Source organism: Mustela putorius, unplaced genomic scaffold (genome assembly GCF_011764305.1).
Source record: "Mustela putorius furo isolate JIRA1106 unplaced genomic scaffold, ASM1176430v1.1 tig00003859_pilon_pilon_pilon, whole genome shotgun sequence".
Lineage (NCBI taxonomy): Eukaryota > Metazoa > Chordata > Mammalia > Carnivora > Mustelidae > Mustela > Mustela putorius.
The window spans coordinates 866,488-886,209 of record NW_025422011.1 but is presented as its reverse complement, the minus strand read 5'-3'; the positions used below and the strand labels follow the sequence as shown (position 1 = coordinate 886,209).

The 19,722-nt window shown below is 55.5% G+C and overlaps 1 protein-coding gene across 2 annotated transcripts; it reads right to left on the bottom strand.

Annotated features, from left to right (window-relative positions):
• Nucleotides 1-1,486: 1,486 nt before the first annotated feature.
• ARHGAP1 (Rho GTPase activating protein 1) lies at nucleotides 1,487-19,722 on the bottom strand. Of its 2 annotated transcripts, XM_013061742.2 has the most exons (14): nucleotides 19,591-19,722; nucleotides 15,951-16,132; nucleotides 15,426-15,521; nucleotides 14,025-14,054; nucleotides 9,471-9,558; nucleotides 5,888-6,019; nucleotides 5,441-5,527; nucleotides 5,142-5,240; nucleotides 4,689-4,796; nucleotides 4,528-4,604; nucleotides 4,225-4,302; nucleotides 3,682-3,810; nucleotides 3,412-3,515; nucleotides 1,487-3,286 (listed from the first exon to the last, which is right to left on the bottom strand). In XM_013061742.2, exons 2-14 carry the CDS (start codon nucleotides 16,081-16,083, stop codon nucleotides 3,098-3,100), a joined length of 1,350 nt encoding a protein of 449 aa, XP_012917196.1. In that variant the 5' UTR covers nucleotides 16,084-16,132; nucleotides 19,591-19,722; the 3' UTR covers nucleotides 1,487-3,097. The 2 variants fall into 2 exon arrangements, with proteins under 2 accessions (XP_012917196.1, XP_004763180.2); XM_004763123.3 differs by lacking the exon at nucleotides 14,025-14,054.

Here is a 19,722-nt window from a genome sequence, read left to right as displayed (position 1 = left end):
AGGCTGAAGCCAGGGCAGAAAACGGTGAGAAAGTTCTAATTTTAGCCCAAAGCTAGGGCTGAAAAGGAGGCGGCTGCCCATGGCTGTGCTGTGCTGTTGTGGGCCCTGGGAGCCCTCGCTTGTTAACTGCGCCTGGCATTGGCCATGATAACTGACCGTGCAGCCAGTTGGGACAGAGTTGCCCAACCCGTGAGTCAGAGATGGTGAAGAGACAGACTGTCCCTGTGTCTTCACCTTTGGTTGGGATCCCCCCCAAAACGAAGTGTTCACTTGCCCTGTGTCTCATGATGGCGTCCTGCCCCTTTAAAGCATCTCTCCCCAGAGACCTGCTGTTGCCAAGGCAGGGGTAAACCCACTTTTGAGTCACTGGCAGAGGCCCTGCCAGGAGCCCAACCAGAGTAAACAGCTCTCTTGGGCTGATCCCCTCTCAGAGTTTCCCTGGGATACTGCTCCTCTGTGGTAAGCAGTCGCCCAGTTTAGGGCGGGGAGGAGCCGGTGAGAGGCTGCTGGGGCCTTCTGCCTGGCCTGTGAGGGCCACTTGGGCCACGGCCCTGGCTCCCTGCGGCTCAGAGCCTGTTTGTCAACCCCGGCTTCACACCTCTGCTCAATCCTGCAGCTCTCGCCCTGCTCCCCCAGCCAGAGCAGGCACGGAAGGGAAAAAACAGACTGAGGCCACCATCACCTGATTACAATCAATAGGCAGGCAGCAGACAGATGCAACTTGACCTTGACCGCTATGCCAAGAGAAATTCTAGCCTGCCCTCCCAGTGACAAGCCATTATCTTTAAATTGTGGTATAATACACATGTAAATTTTACCATCTTAAACATTAAAGCACAGCAAAACCTACTCAAGAGGGAAAAGGAAAACTGGTTCCCTCCCTAGCCTCGGTGGGACTGGGTGGCAGGTGGAGATAGATAGCCAAGGTGCTCAGGCTGGGGGGAGGGCGGGGAGAAGCGAACAGTCATACTTCCAATCGCAGTGTGGCTTCCAATCATAGCCCCTACACGACGTTGGGACCATCTCCTCATTCCCTTGTGAAACAGCGGTCATTCTGGTCACCACTGGGCACTTGCTCTGTAATGTCCTGTTTGCATCATTTTGGAGCCTCAGAAAGGAAGAGACGGTCTTCAGGTGGCCTGAGGATATGATGGAGGGTGATGGCACCGGGACTCAAGCCCACACTCCTGGCACCACAGTCCCCTCTGTTCAGGACCAGAAGAGGCCTTGGTCATGGGACACTGCCCTTGCCAGCCCATTGGGATGTTGCACACAAGCAATGTGGGGGTCACCGTTCACACGTGCAGGCCTGGGCACGTCAGAAAGCGGCTTCATACCCACTCCCAAGGGAACAAGACAAGGACGGATGGGGTCCGGTGGACCGCAGAGGGGACTTCTGGAGGCCCCACCTGCTCGGCTTCCACAACCACACACCTCCCGCCGTTCTGAGCCTCCGGGCATGCTCCCTAACTTCAGGCGGGCAGTGTTCCATCATACTTTTTTATTGAAATACAAAAAGTGCAAAGGTGAAATACATGATTGGTGCCTAGAAGTTACTAAGTGTGAATGTGAACACTTGATTCACAGTACTCTCCCCCTCCCCCGGGTAAGACCAGTGGGACAGGGGACACGAGAAAGACCAGAGAGATCTACGAGGCTCCCCAGTAAATGGGGCTGTGCAGAACACCTGATAGAGGAGGACAGAAAGCAGAAGCCTGACTCAGGCCAGAGACACAGGGAGCCACACAGAACCAGCAGCTACTCCAGGCCCAGGGGAGTCCTGACGTACTACCATCCTGGGGGGGAGAACCCAGTGAGGTCAGGACCCAGGCCACGCCCACAGTGCAGATGGGGCTGGGCTGGTCCATGAGGGCCCCCACAGTACAGGCTCTGACCAAGGCTAGGGGGGCAGGGCCACTGTGCAGGTACTTCCCTCTGCTACCAGGGGACAAGGCTGCAGGAAGTGGGGTCCCCAGCGTTCACCAGGAAGGTGTGTAATTCTAAGGAACACAGTGGGAATGAGAAGTACCAATCATCCAGGTCCAGGTTTTCTGAAAGATGACAGGGCCCTGGGGCCCGGAGACCCTGGGGGATGTTGCTAGAACTTCCCCAGCAGGGGTTAACTTAATTAGCAAGGTCTCTGTTCAGCCTCTCAAGGAGTCACTAGCTGGAGGAAGAAGCCACAGGTCCTGAGGCACTGAGTCGCTTCCAGCCAGAGCAGGGACCAGTGTGACCTGTGACCCCACCACAGACCTGTCCACATTAGGCTGAGGATCTGTGGAAGTGGGAAGAGGGGGGAGGCAAGGCATGGGGAGCTGAGACTGTCACTGGCCCAACCAGACACCGGGGGCTTTTGGGCAGGAATGGAGTGACTGTTTCAAATGGATGCTGGGCTCAACCCTATCATCCAAGCTGCCAGTCCTGGCAGAACCAGGGGGCTAGGACATCCTGGGGGCAGTATCACTTGAGCAGGGCTGACCCAGGATGTGTGCAAGAGAAGCAGGCAGAAGCAGGAAGCAGACTGCGGCCTTGCCAGTCCTTAGCCGTGTCAACACCCAAGGCTGAACCTCTAGAGGGGAGGACAGGAGCAGGTGGTCGCACACAGGCCTTCACCCAGGCAGGGAGGTGCCTCGGTAGGGCGGGCCCAAGCCAGCCCAGCTCAGCTGCTTATTCCCCAGCGGCCAGAAGGGGAGGACCAGGCCCAGCTACCAGCCCAGCTGGCAGTGATTTAGGCCTCCGCAGTAGCCAGGAGAAGAGAGGCAGGAGAAAGTGGGGAAGCAGTTGCTGGGGTCAGTCGTCTTCCCGCCGGAAGAGCCAAGGCCAGCGCTGCAGAGACTGGCTAGGAGCCAGGGATCCAAGGAGGCAGTGAGAAGTATAAGGCAAAGAATAATGTCCCGTAGTTACAGCGCGGCCTCTGGGGCTGGTGAGGCAGGCTGGACAGAGTGGGAGGAAGAGCTGCCCGGTTGGCTGGCCCCAGCTTCCAGCTCCCAGGGCCTCACGGCCCCTTCCTGGGCAGGAACCCCACGCTCCCGTAAGGCTGAAGCCAGGAGGAAGAGTCCCCGTTGGGGCTCTCCGAGAAGGGGCAGCAGGGCAGAGCTCAGAGGCCTCGGGAGTCAGGGCTGGGGAACAACTCCCCATGGTGATCCAGAAGGAACTTGGTGAACGTGTTGATGGGATTAATGGCTTTGAGGGTGATGGCAGCATCCTTGGCCCACAGCAGGTTAGGGCCGAAGACAACAGCCAGGTTAGTGTTGGTCATCTTGTTCTGGTCACAGTGGGCAGAAATCTGTGGAGGGAATTGGGGTGCTCCAGCAGGAAGCCACGTACCCTGCTTCCCATGACCAGGAGCGGTGGGCTGGTGGTTTCTTCTCCCGCCCTCCTCCGGGCAGACCTCAGAGGCCCTGGTCTCACCTGCACCAGGAAGGCAACGAGGAAACGAAGCACCTGGTAGTTCTCCTCAGGCAGCGCCTGGAGTGCCTGCAGTGTCGCCTCCACTCTCTGGCTCTCATCAATGTCTGAAAGGAACCAGGGCCCGGGTCACAGCAACTGGGGACACGAGCCAGAGCCGAGATCCCCCCAGCCTTTTCTTGGCGGACAAACCAAACCTGCCTGCTGTCCAGGCCTGACCCCAACCCAGCAGAAACAGCACAGAGCGGGGGAAGGAAGGGCGGGGGCACTCACTGAGGAAGCCCACGACGTGGGGGTACAGGTCAAAGGTGAGCAGGGGCTCAGGAAGTTCCCGGAGGAAGGTCTTGAGGATGACGGCGGGCAGGTGCAGATCATTGTACTGGTCGAAGTCCACTGGCAGCCCTAGGGCGGGGTGGGGGGGAGTGGGCCTAGCCTGGAGGCTAAGCAGAGCCCACTGTGCAGCACCCCCCACCCCACTGTGGAGCCTCCTCTCCCATAGATCTTCCCTCTCGCTCTGTGACGAGGGGACCTGGTAGATCCGGGACCACTAGCATGCACTACAGTGACTCCTGAAACCCAGGACCTGGAAGCCTGACAGATGAGGCAGCAGGCCTGGGACAGCCAGGCAGGAGTGGGACCCCTGCAGTCGGGCCAAACGCCACAGAATGTCGAGCAGGAACAGAACATGGGGCCCTTGCTCACAGGGGAGCAGAAAGCAAAGAGGCCCCCTCACAGTCACAGAGAGGTCCCCAGCTCACCAGACCCCCAGGATCCGTACTGGCCCTGCGACCCTGGGCACAGCCCCCTACCACTCACCCATGTTGTACTTCTGCTGTACTTCCCGCACCACCTGGGTGTTGGCCGACCTCCGGAAAATCCCCTCAGTGGTGAGAGCTGAGGAATAGCAGGGCCCCGGTGAGTCTAGGCTCTGGGGCAGGGTGTAGATGCCTGGACCCGCTCAGTCTCAGAGCTCCAGGCAGGGTCGGTGCAGGCGCCGGTGCACCTGCAGCTTCCCGAGGGGACTGGGAGGCCAAGCTGAGGAGGGGTCAGGGGTCAGGGCTGAAGGGGAAGGGGCAGGTCCTAGAGGCCCTGTGGCCAGTGAGTGGCCTTGGCACTCACCGTGGGCTTGCAGGTGGGCAACCGTCTCCCGGAGCACAAGCGGAATGGGCTCCTGCTCTGGGTTCTTCTCCTGGAGGCTGTTGGGAACAGGGGCAGTGAGCGGGGTCTGCTGCCCTCTGCAGCCCCCACTGGCCAGGCCTGCCCGCCTCTCCCCTACTCACTGCTGCAGCGAGACCCCGAACTGCTGGTTGGGCAGAGGAGGCCGTGGCGGCATGGGCTTGGGGGCAGTGGCAGGGCTCTTCTGTGTGGATTTGAGGAAGTCGTCATACCTTGGGGAGGCAGATGGGAGGGTCAGGCCGCCGACCTGACTTTGCGGTCACGTTGGCAACCCTCGTTCGTCAGGCGCAGCCGAGGGTCACTTCACCCAGGCCGCCTGGCAGCCCTGCACAACACACGACCGAGCCAGGCAGGGCTGAGGGGCTGCAGTCACAGAGCTCTTTAAGGGACAGAAGGGGGATCTGAACCCGCACTCTCCGACCCCTGCGCGGGCTCTTTGTCACTACCTTCACCTCCTCTGCTCATCCGGGGCTGCTCGAAGCTACCTCCCCCTTGGCTGGCATGTCCCCCGGCCCCTGCGAGCTTGGCACACACTTGAGCCCCCGCCCCCGCCTCACTTGAGCACTTGGCGAGGGATTCCCAGTTGCTCCAGCTTCACGTGCTCGCTCAGCTCGCTCAGGTAATTGACATAGAAGATCTTCTGCCCGAACTTGAAGCTGCAGGCAGAATAAAGGGCATGGGGAGGCACCGGTGGGCCCATTTCGGCAGGCTTCCACCTCCCCCTCAGTAGCCCCCCCCCCGAAATCAGACACAGCTGGGCCCCATGAAGCCAGAAGGATTGGCTGCCTCGGGGGTCTGGTTCAGAGCTCCAAGGGAAGCATGGGGAGGCCGCTGTCCTCCCGATCAGCCTCCTCACCTAATGATGGGCTTAAAGAGGATGAGCAGGGTCTTGATGAACATGGTGGGGTGCACGATGTACAGGGCCTTAATGTTCTTCTTGTACCTGCAGAGAGACACCAGGAACTCAGCAGCGGGTATGGTGGGGAGGCTCAGAGCCAGGTTCTTTGGGTGCACTTTCTGATCTGCGTACTCAGGGAAGGCCTGAGAGGTAGGTGCCGTGGTTGTCCCATTTTACAGACCAGGAAACAGAGACTCAAGAGAGGTCACACCAAGGAAGTACAGAGACTGGGATTTAAGCCTAGGAGGTTCCAAATTCAGGTTCTTTGCTTTTACCCAGGGCGGGGTGAGGAGTGGGGTGGGGGGAGGGGGGACCTGCTTCCTCCGCCCCCCCCAACATGGAATAAGATCCTGAGCAGGCAGAGGGCAGCGGTCCACAGCCATTTGCCCCCGGGCCCCAACCCACTTGCGGTCAAACTCGCGGTAGGCGTCCCGGAGCCAGCTGAGCGAGGGCTTGTTGTCGCTGGTCAGGCCGTGGTGCAGGTAGAGCAGCGTATAGTCACTCTCCACGTACTGGTCCAGCGTGTGCTTCAGGTACCTACGAGAGCCAAGCCCCACTCAGGCCTAGCCTCGATTCGGGGGGGCCCCTGGAGGCACAGCCTGGCACCGCAAGCATCCCCTGTGTCCATCCTCCACCTCCCCACGAGCCCCTCTCCTGCACTGCCTGTTCTGGCTGCGGAATCACCCGCTCCACTGTGCGGAGGAGGTTCCGGGTGGCGGCTGGGCTGGGCGGAGGAAGAAGAATGAGAACAGCAGCCCCGGCCAGAAACCAGGAGACCAGGACTGGAACTGGGGCCCTCTCGCATACCCTGCAGAAAAATGGGAGTAACACTCCCTATGGGACCGTCCCGAGGCGATCATGATGATGACAGTCACCATGCATCAATATTTTATCTTTTAGTGTCTGCCAAGCACTCCACATACATCATCTCGTGCCTCCCTCATAACAGCTGGGGCTGATTATCCCCTCCTTAAACGTGAGGCCAGTGAGGCTCAGGGAGGTTAAATGCTAAATCAGAGTCACCCAGCTTGCACTGGAGCCTGGAGCTGAACTATAAGTTCATCCTGCTGACCTGACCACACAGGCAGGCATGCGCAGTGTTAAAGCTGGATTATTACTGCTCCACGGTAACCGAGCCCTGGACACACTGAAAACTCCAAGCTTACAAAGGGCTATGACTTAAAAAGACAGCAGTCTGCAACTACAAGACAGCAAAAACTGCAGTGACAATACAGTCATCCTTTGCTGGATGTTATGACCTTTTGGAGGGCAATAAAGTAATGTTTATCAGAAGCTAAAAAAAAGTCCATGCTCTTCGACCTGGTAAAAATATGTCCAGGAAGTCATCCTAAAGAACAATCAGAAAGGAGCAGAACTGGGACGCCTGGGTGGCTCAGTTGGTTAAGCAGCTGCCTTCGGCTCAGGTCATGATCCCAGCGTCCTGGGATTGAGTCCCACATCAGGCTCCTTGCTTGGCGGGGAGCCTGCTTCTCCCTCTGCCTCTGCCTGCCATTCTGTCTGCCTGTGCTCGCTCCCCCCCCCCCCTCTCTGATAAATAAATAAAATCTTAAAAAAAAAAAAAAAGAAAGGAGCAGAACTGTTTTGGTAGAAGGCTGTTCACAGCAGCCTGTTTTACAATGGAAAAACATTTTTTGAGCAGCAAGCTAACTGTTCAGGAACAGGGAATTGGTTAAATAAATTACAGGCCATCTAGAAATAGGACACCTCGCGGGATGTTTCTGCAGACAGAAGCAATCTGTGAAGTCAGGTGTCAAGAGAGTGCCTACCCTCTGAGGAACCGGCTAGAAGAACAAAGGGAAGTCTGTGGGTGTGGACGGGTGTATTCAGTTTCTGAAAATTCGTCAAGTGGTACGCCGATAACATGTTTTTAAAAGATGTCTTGGAAGTGTATTTAGTGCTCAGAAGGTAACGTTATGGGGAATAGAGATGACTACAAAAAGATCTATTTACATTATAGAAAAAATATAGGTGAATACACGAAAATATTAACTGCAGTTTTCTCTCCGGGTGGTAGGTTCACGGGAGATTTTATTTATCATTGTCTGTATTTTTTCTTTAAAGCTACTTACATTTTTTTAAATCCTTGAAATCTGTAGTACTTTACAAATGTATACGACGGCATTTCATGCATCTTATCTTACCAAATGCCCACGACAACCCCGTGAGGTGGACACAAATCTTATTTTTATAGGATTCAGAAGAGAACTGCCCCCAAACACACAGCTGGTAAGAGGCAGAGGGAAGCTTAACTGGTCTTCTGAATCCAAGCTTCAGGCACTTTCTCTTCCAACCCCCAGATGTGGCTGGACGGCCGGGAAAGGCCTCAGCTGCAATAATGAGACTGACCCGCGAGGAAAGTGCTGCCCTGCAGGCTGGGGAGGGAGGTCAGGAAGACCCCCTCTAGGAAGGGATGGCGGGGACAGACAGGACGGATGGCGGAGGGCTTCCAGAAGTCAGAGGAAGAGTGGAGCGGACTCAGCAAGCGCTCTCCTGAAACCTGGGTGCTTTCCCATCTCTTTCCTCTGACTTCCTCCAACTATTATCTGGCCAGGAGTCTGTCACCTGCCAACTCAGTCGCTGTACGCTAAACCGAAGGGTAGGGTGTGTGCCTCAGCCACCCTCAGGCTGAGCTCCCTGGCCTGTTCCTGGCTGGGCCATGTGCTGGGCCTCAACAAGGCTCTGCCTGCCTGGCTGGGGGGCGACAGGAGAAGGGCTCCGGAGGCCTGACAGAAAACTCCCACAAGGCTGGAGAGCCTCAGGCCTGGCTCATCAAGCTGTGGACTCTGCACTCAGGCCCTTCCCCTTCTGCAGCCGCACCCCTGGCCTGTCCCTGACCCCTCCCCTCCCACCCCTACTCTGTTCCACACACAGTCTGTCCCTGACCCCTCCTCACCCCTACACACACACCACCACCATCCACACACACCCACACCCCCCACACACACAGACTGTCCCGGACCCTTCCCCGCCCCTCCCACACCCACACACCCACGCACACTCACACACAACCATTCAGGATCCCGAAGAGCTGGTACGGGCAGCGCAGCCACCTTCAGTCTCGGGGAGTGCTTTGAAGAGACGAGGAAAGACGTGCAACACGCTAACTGCACACACACAAAGGGGCCTCAGGAGGAGTCGGCTAGGGCTCTGCCTCCATGGAGGTCGGGCGTGAGCCGGCAGCCCGCTGCGGCTCAGTAATGAATGCTCATCAGAGCAGGGTCTGGCAGGTGCGCCTGGGCGGTGCAGTTGGTTAAGACTCTGACTCTTGGTTTCGGCTCAGGTCACGATCTCAGGGTCATGAGATCGAGATCTCAGGGTCGTGAGATCGAGTCCCATGGCACGCCCCGCGCTCAGCACAGAGTCTGCTTATCCCTCTCCCTCTGCTCCTCCCCTTTCTCTCTCTCTGTGAAATAGATAAAATCTTAAAAAAAAAAAAAAATAGGAAAGTACAGGTCTGTCAAACTCCTGCTTTCAATCAGCTTTCAGACTGGCATTCAATTTCTAGACCAGCCAGAGCTAGTACATGTATTTACCAACAGGACCCAGACAGGTACAGAGGCCACTGGCACCAAATTTGGCACAAAAACCCCCAAATCATTCATGTAAACGATGAACTGTAAGCACAGCACAAGCGACACATCATCCCCACCAGCCCGCACCGGGGGACAGTATTTTACTTTTCCAAGCGTGTTTGTGGGCACTCTCTCCACCCTACAAGGAAGGAGGGCTGCATTTTGACGCCCTCGGTGAGGGATGAAGACACCTGCCAAGGCTGCAGTTTCCCGGACTAGAAACGGGTTGGACACCTAGCCCCGTGCTCTCCCCAAAATGTAAAGAATAGCTCCCTTGGGGCGAGAGGAGAGGCGTGGAGGAAGGCAGCTTGGTACCTCTAGGTACCATTGGGCATCAGGCAATGGTGGGAGGGGGTCTGGTCACCTGTCCCACCACCATCCCTGTGGGTACTCACCCCAAGAGTTTGCTGTGGTCCAGCTGGTGGCTCGGGGGCATCCGGCAGGCACTGAACACAATGATCTTCCGCCCATACTTGTCATCTCCTAGGTGCAGAGAAAGTTGAGCGGTGAGTCGAAGATCAACGGAGAGAAGCGGGGCGAGGAGCTCAGGGTGCCAGGCCCGGAGACCCGAGCCACGTGGTAGAGGGGCCAGAACGGCCGACACACAGCCTGGGCAGCGGTCTGCATTCAGGCATGTGTCGCTGAAGAAAAAGGGACAGGCTGCTCTCAGGGCTACTGAGCTGGGGTCTAAAAAAATATCGTTAACTCAAAGTCCCACCCGGCGGAAACACCCACACGCCCATCAACGCGTGAATGGCTCAAGGAAATGTGGTATATCCATGCAAAAGGGATGTGGGTTGGCCACAAAAAAGGATGAAGTACTGATCCATCCTACATTGTGAATGGACCCTGAGAAGAGGATGCTAAGTGAGCTAAGTGAAAGGAGCCAGACCCCAAAGGCTACCTATTGTAGGACTCCATTTATGGGAGTTATCTAGAATAGGCAAATTCACAGCACATCCGTGGCTGCCAGTTGCTGGGTTACGGACTGGTTGTTTCTGGTTACGGGACCTGGTGTGAGTAGGGATGAAGCTGTGTGACTAGACAGAGGTGGCTGTACCCCACTGTGAAGGTCCGAAATAGCACCGACTGCACATTTTAAAATGGTTAACTAAAAAAAATTGAAAGTCACACCCACCCAAGCAATTGTGACCTTGCCAAACAGTCATCTTAAAAGCCCATGATTGTTCCAGAAGCATCCCCTCTCAGCAGCATGCATTGGGAAAGCGTCTTGAGGCTGCCTTCTCAGCAAGTCCAGGGCCATGGAGAACATGGGAGTAATGACACCGGTCTCATTTTTGACCACTAGCAGCACTTCCTGATTTTATTACTAGGATTATAATAACCACACTTGGCTCTGACTTCTGGACATTTCTAAAAATCATATCCTTTCTCATTAAGGATATTCAATAGAAAATGGAGTTCAGAGGCGTTTGTAATGCTTTGGAAAAATGCTTGTTTGGCTGTAATCGCTCAGGGGTGTCCATCTAAAACTGGTCACTATTTGATGGTCTGATCATCTGGCTTTGTTGGGAAGCCGGGGAGCTACTGCCCTCCAAGGTGAGATGCTCCTCCAGGGTCATCACAGATCAGGGACACCAAACAAAGCTCGATAAGGACAAGGCTTGGTCCCCACTCCGTGTCCCAAGAACCCTCCCTGCCTCTTTACCTTCACGCCTCTCCAGGGACACCAAACCACAACTGCCTAACTGCCATTGCTTCAGAGGCAAATGAAAATACTTATACAACACATGAAATGCATGGACTGTGTTCTCCACCCACCTCTGCGGACTAAGGACCACCCCTCCCACCAAAGCCTTGCTGAGTGTCCTTCTCCATATTTAGTAAATCATGATGCTTCTTCTCGGTCAGGGACTTAACCCAGGAGTCAGTACTTTTCCAAAGCAGTTGCCAAGGCTCTGACCCTTTTCTGCAGGGCTGAGGCAGGACTCATCAGAGGGGCTGAAGGAGGCTTCTGGAATGTGGGCAGCATGGCCCCAGGCCCCGCTGGCTGCATGGCTTGGTGCACTGGCCTGATTCAGCACCTCACTGCCAGCAGTCTGACTACCCTGTCCAACCTCTAGATCAGCCCCTCCAACCAGTCCATCTCCACCCAAAATATCCCAAGCCTAGGGAGAGGCTCTGCTCCTCCATCTGAAAGCTGCCCCAACTTCTAGCTTTGGAGAATGACGAACACTTACCTGCCCTACCTGCCCGCAGCTGTCCTGCCTTGAATCCGCCTTCCTCCTGAACTCCACCCCAGATAAACAATCTGCCCCCACCCCACCACCCTGTACACCCTGTAGATGTTCTTTGGAATGACTTGCAGGACTCTCCAGGCTCGACACCATGCACACTTCCAACACTGATGTGCCTGCAACCCAGTCCACACCAGGCAGCTTTAGGGCCTCTGCTGTTTCTCTTGCCAGACAGAACTTCTCAAGACAATTCCGCAACCCTTCTCCAGACTAACTCCTCGGAACCCTTAAGACTTATTCCAGGCAGGATCTCCTCCCAGAAGCCTGTGTCCGCTCCTCCTTCCTTTCCCCAGACAGTTTAGCTGAAACGTTTTCAGGGCTCCCATCTCTGTTGTGACACTTTGACTCTTCTGCAGAATTGTTTATGTGCCTGTCCCCTACACTGGCTTATGAGCAGGGATCATGTCTCACCCATCTCAGAAATTCTAGTGCTGGTCCCGAGGCCAGCCTGTGGCAGGTATTCGAGAAACATCTGTGCTGGAAGCCTACACAAAGTCAGCGGTCAGCATTACAATGCACGCCTGGTTCTATTTCAGGGTTTGCTCACCATGATATCTAGGTTACAAGACCGCTTTAGATAGTTTCCCAAAGCCTGTCACAGAGGTTCTCCAGACTTAGGAGCAGAGAAGCCTCTGCAAGCCACCCGAGAAGGTGCAGCTGGATCCAGCAAACAGTCGGTTTTGAAGAACCAGATGCCACCTGCTTTCTGTCACACCCTCGCCTAGATCCTGAGCTGCTGGGTTCCCTCCAGCCAAGTGGGGGTGGCTCTCAGGCCTGTTCTGAGCTCTTCCCGTAGGCCCTGACTGGAGAAGGAGCAGACTGGTTAAGGAGGGACAAAGGGTCAGTCTGGTCAAGCCAGCCTCATGCATAATCTGGAACTTCAGAAACCCCTGGGCCTTCTGCCATGAGCCTGTGAGGGGAGGGACATCTTCCTACTCCCCTCTCAGTGGAGGAAAGACCCAGAATGGGGGGGGGAAATGCAGGGAGGAGCAAGGGGCATTCCAAAAGATTCTTTTCATCCTTCCCCCAACACAGAGGCAGCCCTCACAGGCTGGCAGGTTTAAGGGCTTAGCCAGGACAGGAAGTCCGAGCTCCCAGGGCTGTGGAATTTAAAGAGCTGGTAACCGGTTAAACAAGCAATTGAGGTGAGGGGCCAGGGGCCTGAGGCTTGCTCAGCTGGCCTTGACACCTCATAAACGGGAAACTTTCCTTTCTCAACCGGGACTCCACCAAGGTCATGATGATCAATGAAAAGTACGAGGCACACATGCCCTAAGAGAAGAGGTCCACATCACTCATGTTCTCAAAGAGGACTCTGACCAGTTCTAAGAACCCCTTCACTGGACTGTCTGTTCCCTGACTGAAGTAATGTGTGTTTTTCCTCACTGAGTCCTCCAGGCTGACCACAGGGCTTAAAAGTGCCTGCTGGATTCTGTCGGATGCAGATGGGGGCAAAAAGGGTGATCGGTAAGGTGCTGGACAGCAAGACTCTCAGACAAGCAAGGAACAAGCCGCGGGTGACCCCAGGGCCTAGCCTGCCGTCCTCCCCTCCCTGGAGTGGAGTCCCGTTGCTCAAGTTCTTGGGTGGTTTGGCACCTGCCAGTACACAGGGCAAATATGTCGCTACGCAAAGCAAGTGTGAAAAGGAACTTCCCTCCTGACCTCAGGAGAGAACAGCCTAAGAGGACAGGAGTTGGGCGCTCAGCTGTCTCCAGGGCACTGGGGGCGAGGGCTGGATGAGAAGACGCGGCACTTGTGGAAAGCACCAGGAAAAGAGCAAGCTGCCCGAGCAGGGAGCCTCCGCATTCCCCGGATACCAATCAGGACCGCTCCGGGCCAGCCTGGGGGTTAATCAGCAACAGCACCGTCCTCCAGCAGGCAGGCTGAGAACCGCTGGACCAGCCACCGGCTGCCCACAACCTGCAGCGCGGGCCCAGGGGGTGGGAGGTGGGAGCTGGGGAGCTGGGGCCGGCTCCCACATTCATCAAACTGTTCAGTGGTTGGGATACTGCAGCCAGCTGACGTCAGGTTGGTGCTCGGAATCTGGCGTGGTAGAAATTACAAATGCTACCAATAAATAATAGCCCTCTTTTTTCCCCCTTCCGGAGAGCGAACTGTTAAGCGTTTGCCAGCACACCACTGGAAAGAACCCACTCGGGCTGAGTCAAATCTGACGGTGGAGCCGGACAGCTACCATCAGCATGGAGGACGCAGGCTACACACGAGTTGGGGACGTCGCCCCACACCCGCCCTCCAATCCAACATGGGCTCTTTCTCCAGTTTCTAATGCTGGGAAACTGGCCTCCCAAGAAGGACATCACCATAGTCTCGCCAAATGACATCCAAACTCTTCTCAGCAGTCAGAGAGACACAGCCATGGGGACACCCCCACCATAGGGGCCCTGAGCCAGCGCTAAGGCCAGCCTCTCCCCACAGGACATGGCCTCTCCATCCCCAGGAGCCCCTTTCCCTTTGGGCTCTGGAGGTGTCTCCACATGGCACCCCCTGTCAAACCTCCTATAAAAACCCTTTGCTATTTCCGGCTCCCAGGTACCACCAGCTCCTAGCTCCCAGGAGTGGGGCTATAATTACGCGGCCACACCACCGTCCCCCCCCCCCCCAGCCTCTACCAAGAGCCCTTCTTGATCCACAGCCCAGAGGCCAAGCACAGAGAGCCAGAAACACACCTACCTGGCTGGGCCCCCTCAGGCTCATCACATCCTGGGGAAACAGAAACATGCCGCAGCAAAGGGGTCACCCGGGGCCTGGCTGGGGGCGGGTCCCCCCTGCTCTGCCTGGTGTCTTGGCCGCACCATCCGGGAGGATAGAAACTATGTTATATCTCATCAGACAGCCACCCCCATGCCCCAGGCAGGTCCATTTAGGGAAGTGAGAGAAACCTTCTGAAACATTCAGGTGACTCTCCTGTCCCCAGGTGAGGACCAGGCTGGGAAAGAACTCTCAACCTTGCTTCTGCAGCAGTGAAAGAAGCCACAGCTGAGGCCTCCGACTCAGGCCCGGGCAGGCAGCAGGAACACAAATGCCACGGAAACACTGCTGACATGAGGGGCGACTCTTTCAATGGCCCCATCACTCTTGGAGCCTGGCATTCAGAAGAGCTAGAGCTCCCGGTGGCTTCCCTATGGCCAGATGCCTGCAGGGCCCCCTTAGCCCGTGCCACTGGGCTCCAGGCCATCTGCTGCCTGGCTTCCTCTGTCTGCCCCAATGCCTCAGAGCAAGGCCATGCTGTGGCTTACCGTTGCCTGTCCTCACCAGTGAGGACAGACAACCATTAGGGAAAAGACAAAGAATCCTAGCACTCTGCCTTCCTCTTCTAGTAGTAGTAGGACCCTAAGGGCAGCATCAGTCACCAACATCCTTGCTACCTCCCCTCCTCTGCATTCTGTGTTACGAACAAGAAAGTGGGAGCTCACTGAGGCCAAGCCCCAAGGGGAGCTCCATACCCACGCTCGGCACAGTAGCACATCTGCCAGAAACCTGATGCTTCCAGGGGGTCATGGGGCCCCTTACTTCTGGAAGGAGGCTCTGCTGTTCCAGACTTCCTTGGAGGTAGGTTTTTCACCAAAAGGAACCAGTACCTCCCTGATCCCCAGTAACTGACAGGGTGGAAAAGTGGACATCAGGGCAAAGGGAAGGGAGCTTCCTAGCAACTTATTCAGGGCCCATTAGGTTCTGACTCCCGCGTAGGCCCTGACAGACACTGGCTGCTGTAATCCTCTCAGCGACCCCGTGAGGAAGAAATGAGCTCAGACAGCAGAGCTACAAACAAACCGCTCTCTGACTTCAAGGCACGAAGCCACCACACTGCCTCCCACATACCATCAGCCAACAGAGACAACGGGGTCAGAGGTCAGGATGTGGCTGCTGGGGGAGAGACCAAGCGGCCATCACAATCAAGTCTGTGATTTTAAAAAATTGTACTCAGGAGCCCCAGGGTCAGGGGTGAGACCACAGTAAGGGTCCCCGGGCCCCACCCCGGCCCCATCTCTCCCGCTGAGGCACGAGGGCTGGGCTTCCTCAGGCTGGGAGTGCAGACCAGGAGGTAAAAGGTGCCACTGTGGGTGTACTCACCTGCCACCTCCACAATCTGGTGCCGGGCGATGTCGTAGTAAGGGTCATCCCACTTCAGGTGAGTGACAGGTTCCGGGGAGCTGCTTTTGGAGTCATCTGTGGAACACGGCAAAGTCAGGGGATAAGCTGCGGGGGATGGCAGTGTTCTCCCTGAGACTCGTGTTCTCTGATCTTCCCCTCCGTGGGACCTGTGCTCCCAGCCCCACCCTGGGGCTGCTCCGCTTGCCCTCCTCTTGCTCCCCTGGGGTCCCCCTTCAATAGGAAGGGAGTTCCCCTTCTTTTTTTTTTTTAATATTTTAGTTTTTTATTTGACAGAGAGAGAAATCACAAGTAGGCAGAGAGGCAGGCAGAGAGAGGGGGAAGCAGGCTCCCCGCTGAGCAGGGATCCCGATGTGGGGCTCGATCCCAGGACCCTGAGACCATGACCTGAGCTGAAGGCAGAAGCTTAACCCAATGAGCCACCCAGGTGCCTGGAGTCTCCCCTTCTAAGGCATGGAAGGCCGCCTGAGATCCAGAAGCGCCCACCTGACTTAGGAAAGTCGGGCATTTCGTCCGAGGGCCAGTTCTTCTCATCAATGGAGGCGAGCTTCAGCTGGTTCAGAGCCTGGCTAGTGTCATCCAAGGTCAGGTCATCCTGCAACTCTGAAAGCGGGTCCATGACCAGGCCTGTCCCCCACAGCTTCACTCCACAGAACCTGAAGAGAAACCTGGGGTGGGGGGGCAAGTCAGGACACCCTCATCTCCCTTGTACGGGCTACAGCAAGCCCTCCTGCTCTCCCTCATTCCTCCCCCAGCCTCCCTGTTCCTGTTCCTCAACGCATCGCATCCTGGCCAAGGGCTCCATGTTGCCCTGGATTCTCCACAGTTTAGGCATGTTGCCAGAAAAGGCAGCTGGGGCAGTTGGATGGCGCAGCTTGGAGCCTGCCCTCAGGTCCTCCAGCTGGCTAGGAACGAGCCGTGCCAGGCCCTGTGCTGCCCACCACCCATCTGGTACAGTCATGCAGGCCCAGCTGCAGAGGGTAGAAAAGTCCATGCCCCTCTCCTCAGGGGTCATCGTGCACAGAAGCGTCCCAGGTGCCAACGGTTACAGAGGTGAGATGTTGCAAGCATCTAAGGTGTACGGGGATGTTCCAAACCCCCTTCGTGAAAAAGGTTAATTGTGGCGCTGGCTACTGCACCTCTCACTTTTGGCCCAGAGAAGAGGAGGTGGCCAGAGACCCCAGAGTCCCAGAAGAAAGGCCATGGTCGAGGTGCCCAGCTGCGTCTGCACCAGGACAGAAACAGGAAGCAGGGGCTGGAATCTGCCTGCCCGTCACAGCAGGCAATCTGCAGCATCCTGGGGGTTCCCGAGCCCACTCCTATACGTAGGGAGCTCCTGGCACCAGTTTCAAGATGGGAAAGGTCAAGACACTGCCCCAAGGATTGGGGAAGCACAGATGGGGAAGGGGGAAGCCCACAGCCTCCAGAGCGCTGAGTCACAGGAGGTGAAAACCAGACCCGCATCTAGAGCCGACTGAGAGGGAGAGGAGCCGGCTGCCAAAGCTGGGTTTGCCCAGGTCTGGGGCTGGTAGTAAGGATGTGGCTGCGTGAAGCCCCAGGGGAGCAGCTTCTTCTTGGATTGGATTCAGTCCACTCAGTGCAGCCCCAGAGAAGAGGCTGCTGTAAGCCCACTACATTCCTGGAGTCCAAAAATGACATATATGGTCAGAGAATCGGCAGGACAGATAAAGAATGAAAACAAGACCAGGCACGGGAAGGGAGAAGTGCCAGCTGGGATCCAGAGCCTGAACACCTCTGGGTTCTGAGGCAACATGACAACCTCCGGCACACGCCACCTCACAGCTGAGGACTCTGGATGGTAAACTGGCTCCCTGTGCCTAGCAACAACCACCCTGTTACCAGGGCAACCGCGCTGATTCAGTGGCAAAAGCCATTCCAAGCTCCTGAGCCAAAGCCAAGCAGCCAAAGAGCCAAAAGGCCATACAAAAACCAAAAACCGAAAAAACTTTCTCTTCCTTTCCTTCAGCCTCTTACCCTTATTCCCTCCTGCTGCATACCACCAAAACATAAGTCCCTTTCATGAGTGCAGAGAAAGATGACCCTCTTTTATTTGGGCACGCACTTCTCCCAGTGAGTGCTGCTGTGCCCCACGCCCCACCTCACCCACTCCCTTCAAGCCTCCAATGCAGGCAACCCTAAGCCGAGGAATCCACTCCTGATTCATCACTCCTTCCCTTGTTCAGCCAGATGGCTGTGAGTAGTCCCCCAAAAGGGGACTCCACTGGGTAACTGGGACTGAATTCAGCTCTCAGTAACTCCCGTTAGGCCTGAACCTTCTCTCTGTGCCTTCTCTTCTGTCACTGTCCAGGCACTAACTGCCCATTCGCCCTGCCCACAGCTACCCCAAGAAGTCTTTCCGCACACCGTGGGTGCCCGATGCAATGAAAAAGGCAGGGGATGAGGTCTGTGGAGAACTGGATTATAGTCCTGCATGAGCCAATGAGTTGCAAAGATACTGGGTAAGTCTTTTTCCTAACTAGACTTAAATTTCCCTATCTATAGAAGCATAGGCTCCTCCCAGAAACAGAACTCTCCAGTATTCTAAAATACTTGCACTAAAGCGAACAACAGGATTAGAAGGAACAGCTGCAAGCTTAAGTATGTGTGAGAGGAGAGGGACACCCTCTAAAGGGGAGTTGGACTTGAACTCCACCTCTTTTCCAGGAACTCCACCACTACTTTGTTCTTCAGAACTGACACCCAACCCCATTCCATAACCTCCTTTTCCAGCAAAACTAATCACAGTTGTTTCCATCTCCCAGCCAGACTGGCCTCCAACCCACAGCTGCTTCCCTCTGGGGGTCCTGAAGTTTGGCTCCCTCAGTGGGAAGGTGAGGGAAGCTGGCTCGGGGAAATTCGAATTTAAAGTGGTGGAAATGAAGTATCCTGGCCGCCTAAGGCTCCAGACACCTACAAGCCCTGTTCTGCTCTGTGCAAAATATTCCCTGCTCTGAGATTAATATTTCCCTTCTGTATAGGTAAAACACCTACTTGTACAAAAACCTTTGAGAATCCTTCTAGGCAGAGTTTTTAACCTCTGGACTTCTCCGAAATTCTGATGAAATCTGTGGGTTTTTTCCCTAAGAAAACCCAGCACACACGTGAAATCTTTTATGCAATTTTAAGGGGGGTCACAGACCCTCTGAGAATCCATTTAAGACTCCCTGACCTATTTAGCACATAGAAGCTGTCATTTGTTGAATGACTGAATGAATGAAACCATCTCCTAAATGGAGAAGAGAACCAGTATTTGTTGAGGGCCTATGCAGCACCATAAAGTAGACAAATTATCTTTTAACTTCACAACAGCACCAGTGAGGTTTACTCCTAAGTCCATTTTACTCTTAGAGGAAAGTGAGGACCAGAAAAAACAAGCAAATTGTTTAGGTAGGTCATACAGCAGAGTCAAAATTTTAATCTATGTCTGTATAAGGTGGTCTCTTGATGCAGGTCAATTCCTCAAAACTTCTCTAAATGAGTGTCACTCATGTGATTCTGAAGGTTCAGAAAGGGCCCATAAAAAGATAAAGCCTCTCCCTTTATCTTCACGAAGAGCTCAGATAACAACTCTTTGGCACTGGAATCACCCTCCTGGTTGGGGCCCCAGAATTGCGAAAATGCAAATCCCACGACACAATAGCAACTACAAGTGCGTTTGTCCAGAGCTTCAGGGTTTATAAAACCCCTACTGGGTGTAATTAACCCACTGCAGAGATTAAGAAATAGAGATGAATCCGTGGCCTAGTTAGTGGCAGGCTGGAATACTTCCCCCAAATTTCTTGTTCTTAGAGTTTCGCCAGATCGGATCAAAGAGACTTCCCCTTCCCATCGGCTTGCTAGATGACTACGATCTGACCTGGACTCTGCTCTGGGAAGTGCAGGAGGAAAGCAGCGAAGGAAACTCAGTCCCGTTACTGCAGACCCGGGAATGGGGCTGAATCCCTGCAGTGGGAAAGCCAGGATTCTAGGCCCCATCCCATTCCTGCTCCCACCCTCGGATCTGCTCGGATCTTCCCCCTCCGGACCCTGTCCCTTCCGGCGACCTGTCTAGTCCCTTCCTTTTCTACCACCACCACCCAGGAAGACCCCACGCCCTGCAGCTCACCGTGGTCGGGTACTGCTCCCTCTGCCACGCCTGTCAAAGCTCGGCAAACATCCGGCTCCGCGGTAGAACGGGAACCGCCCCCTCCCGGGCGCCTCACTCCCCAACCACTTCCGCCACACCTCCGACCCACTT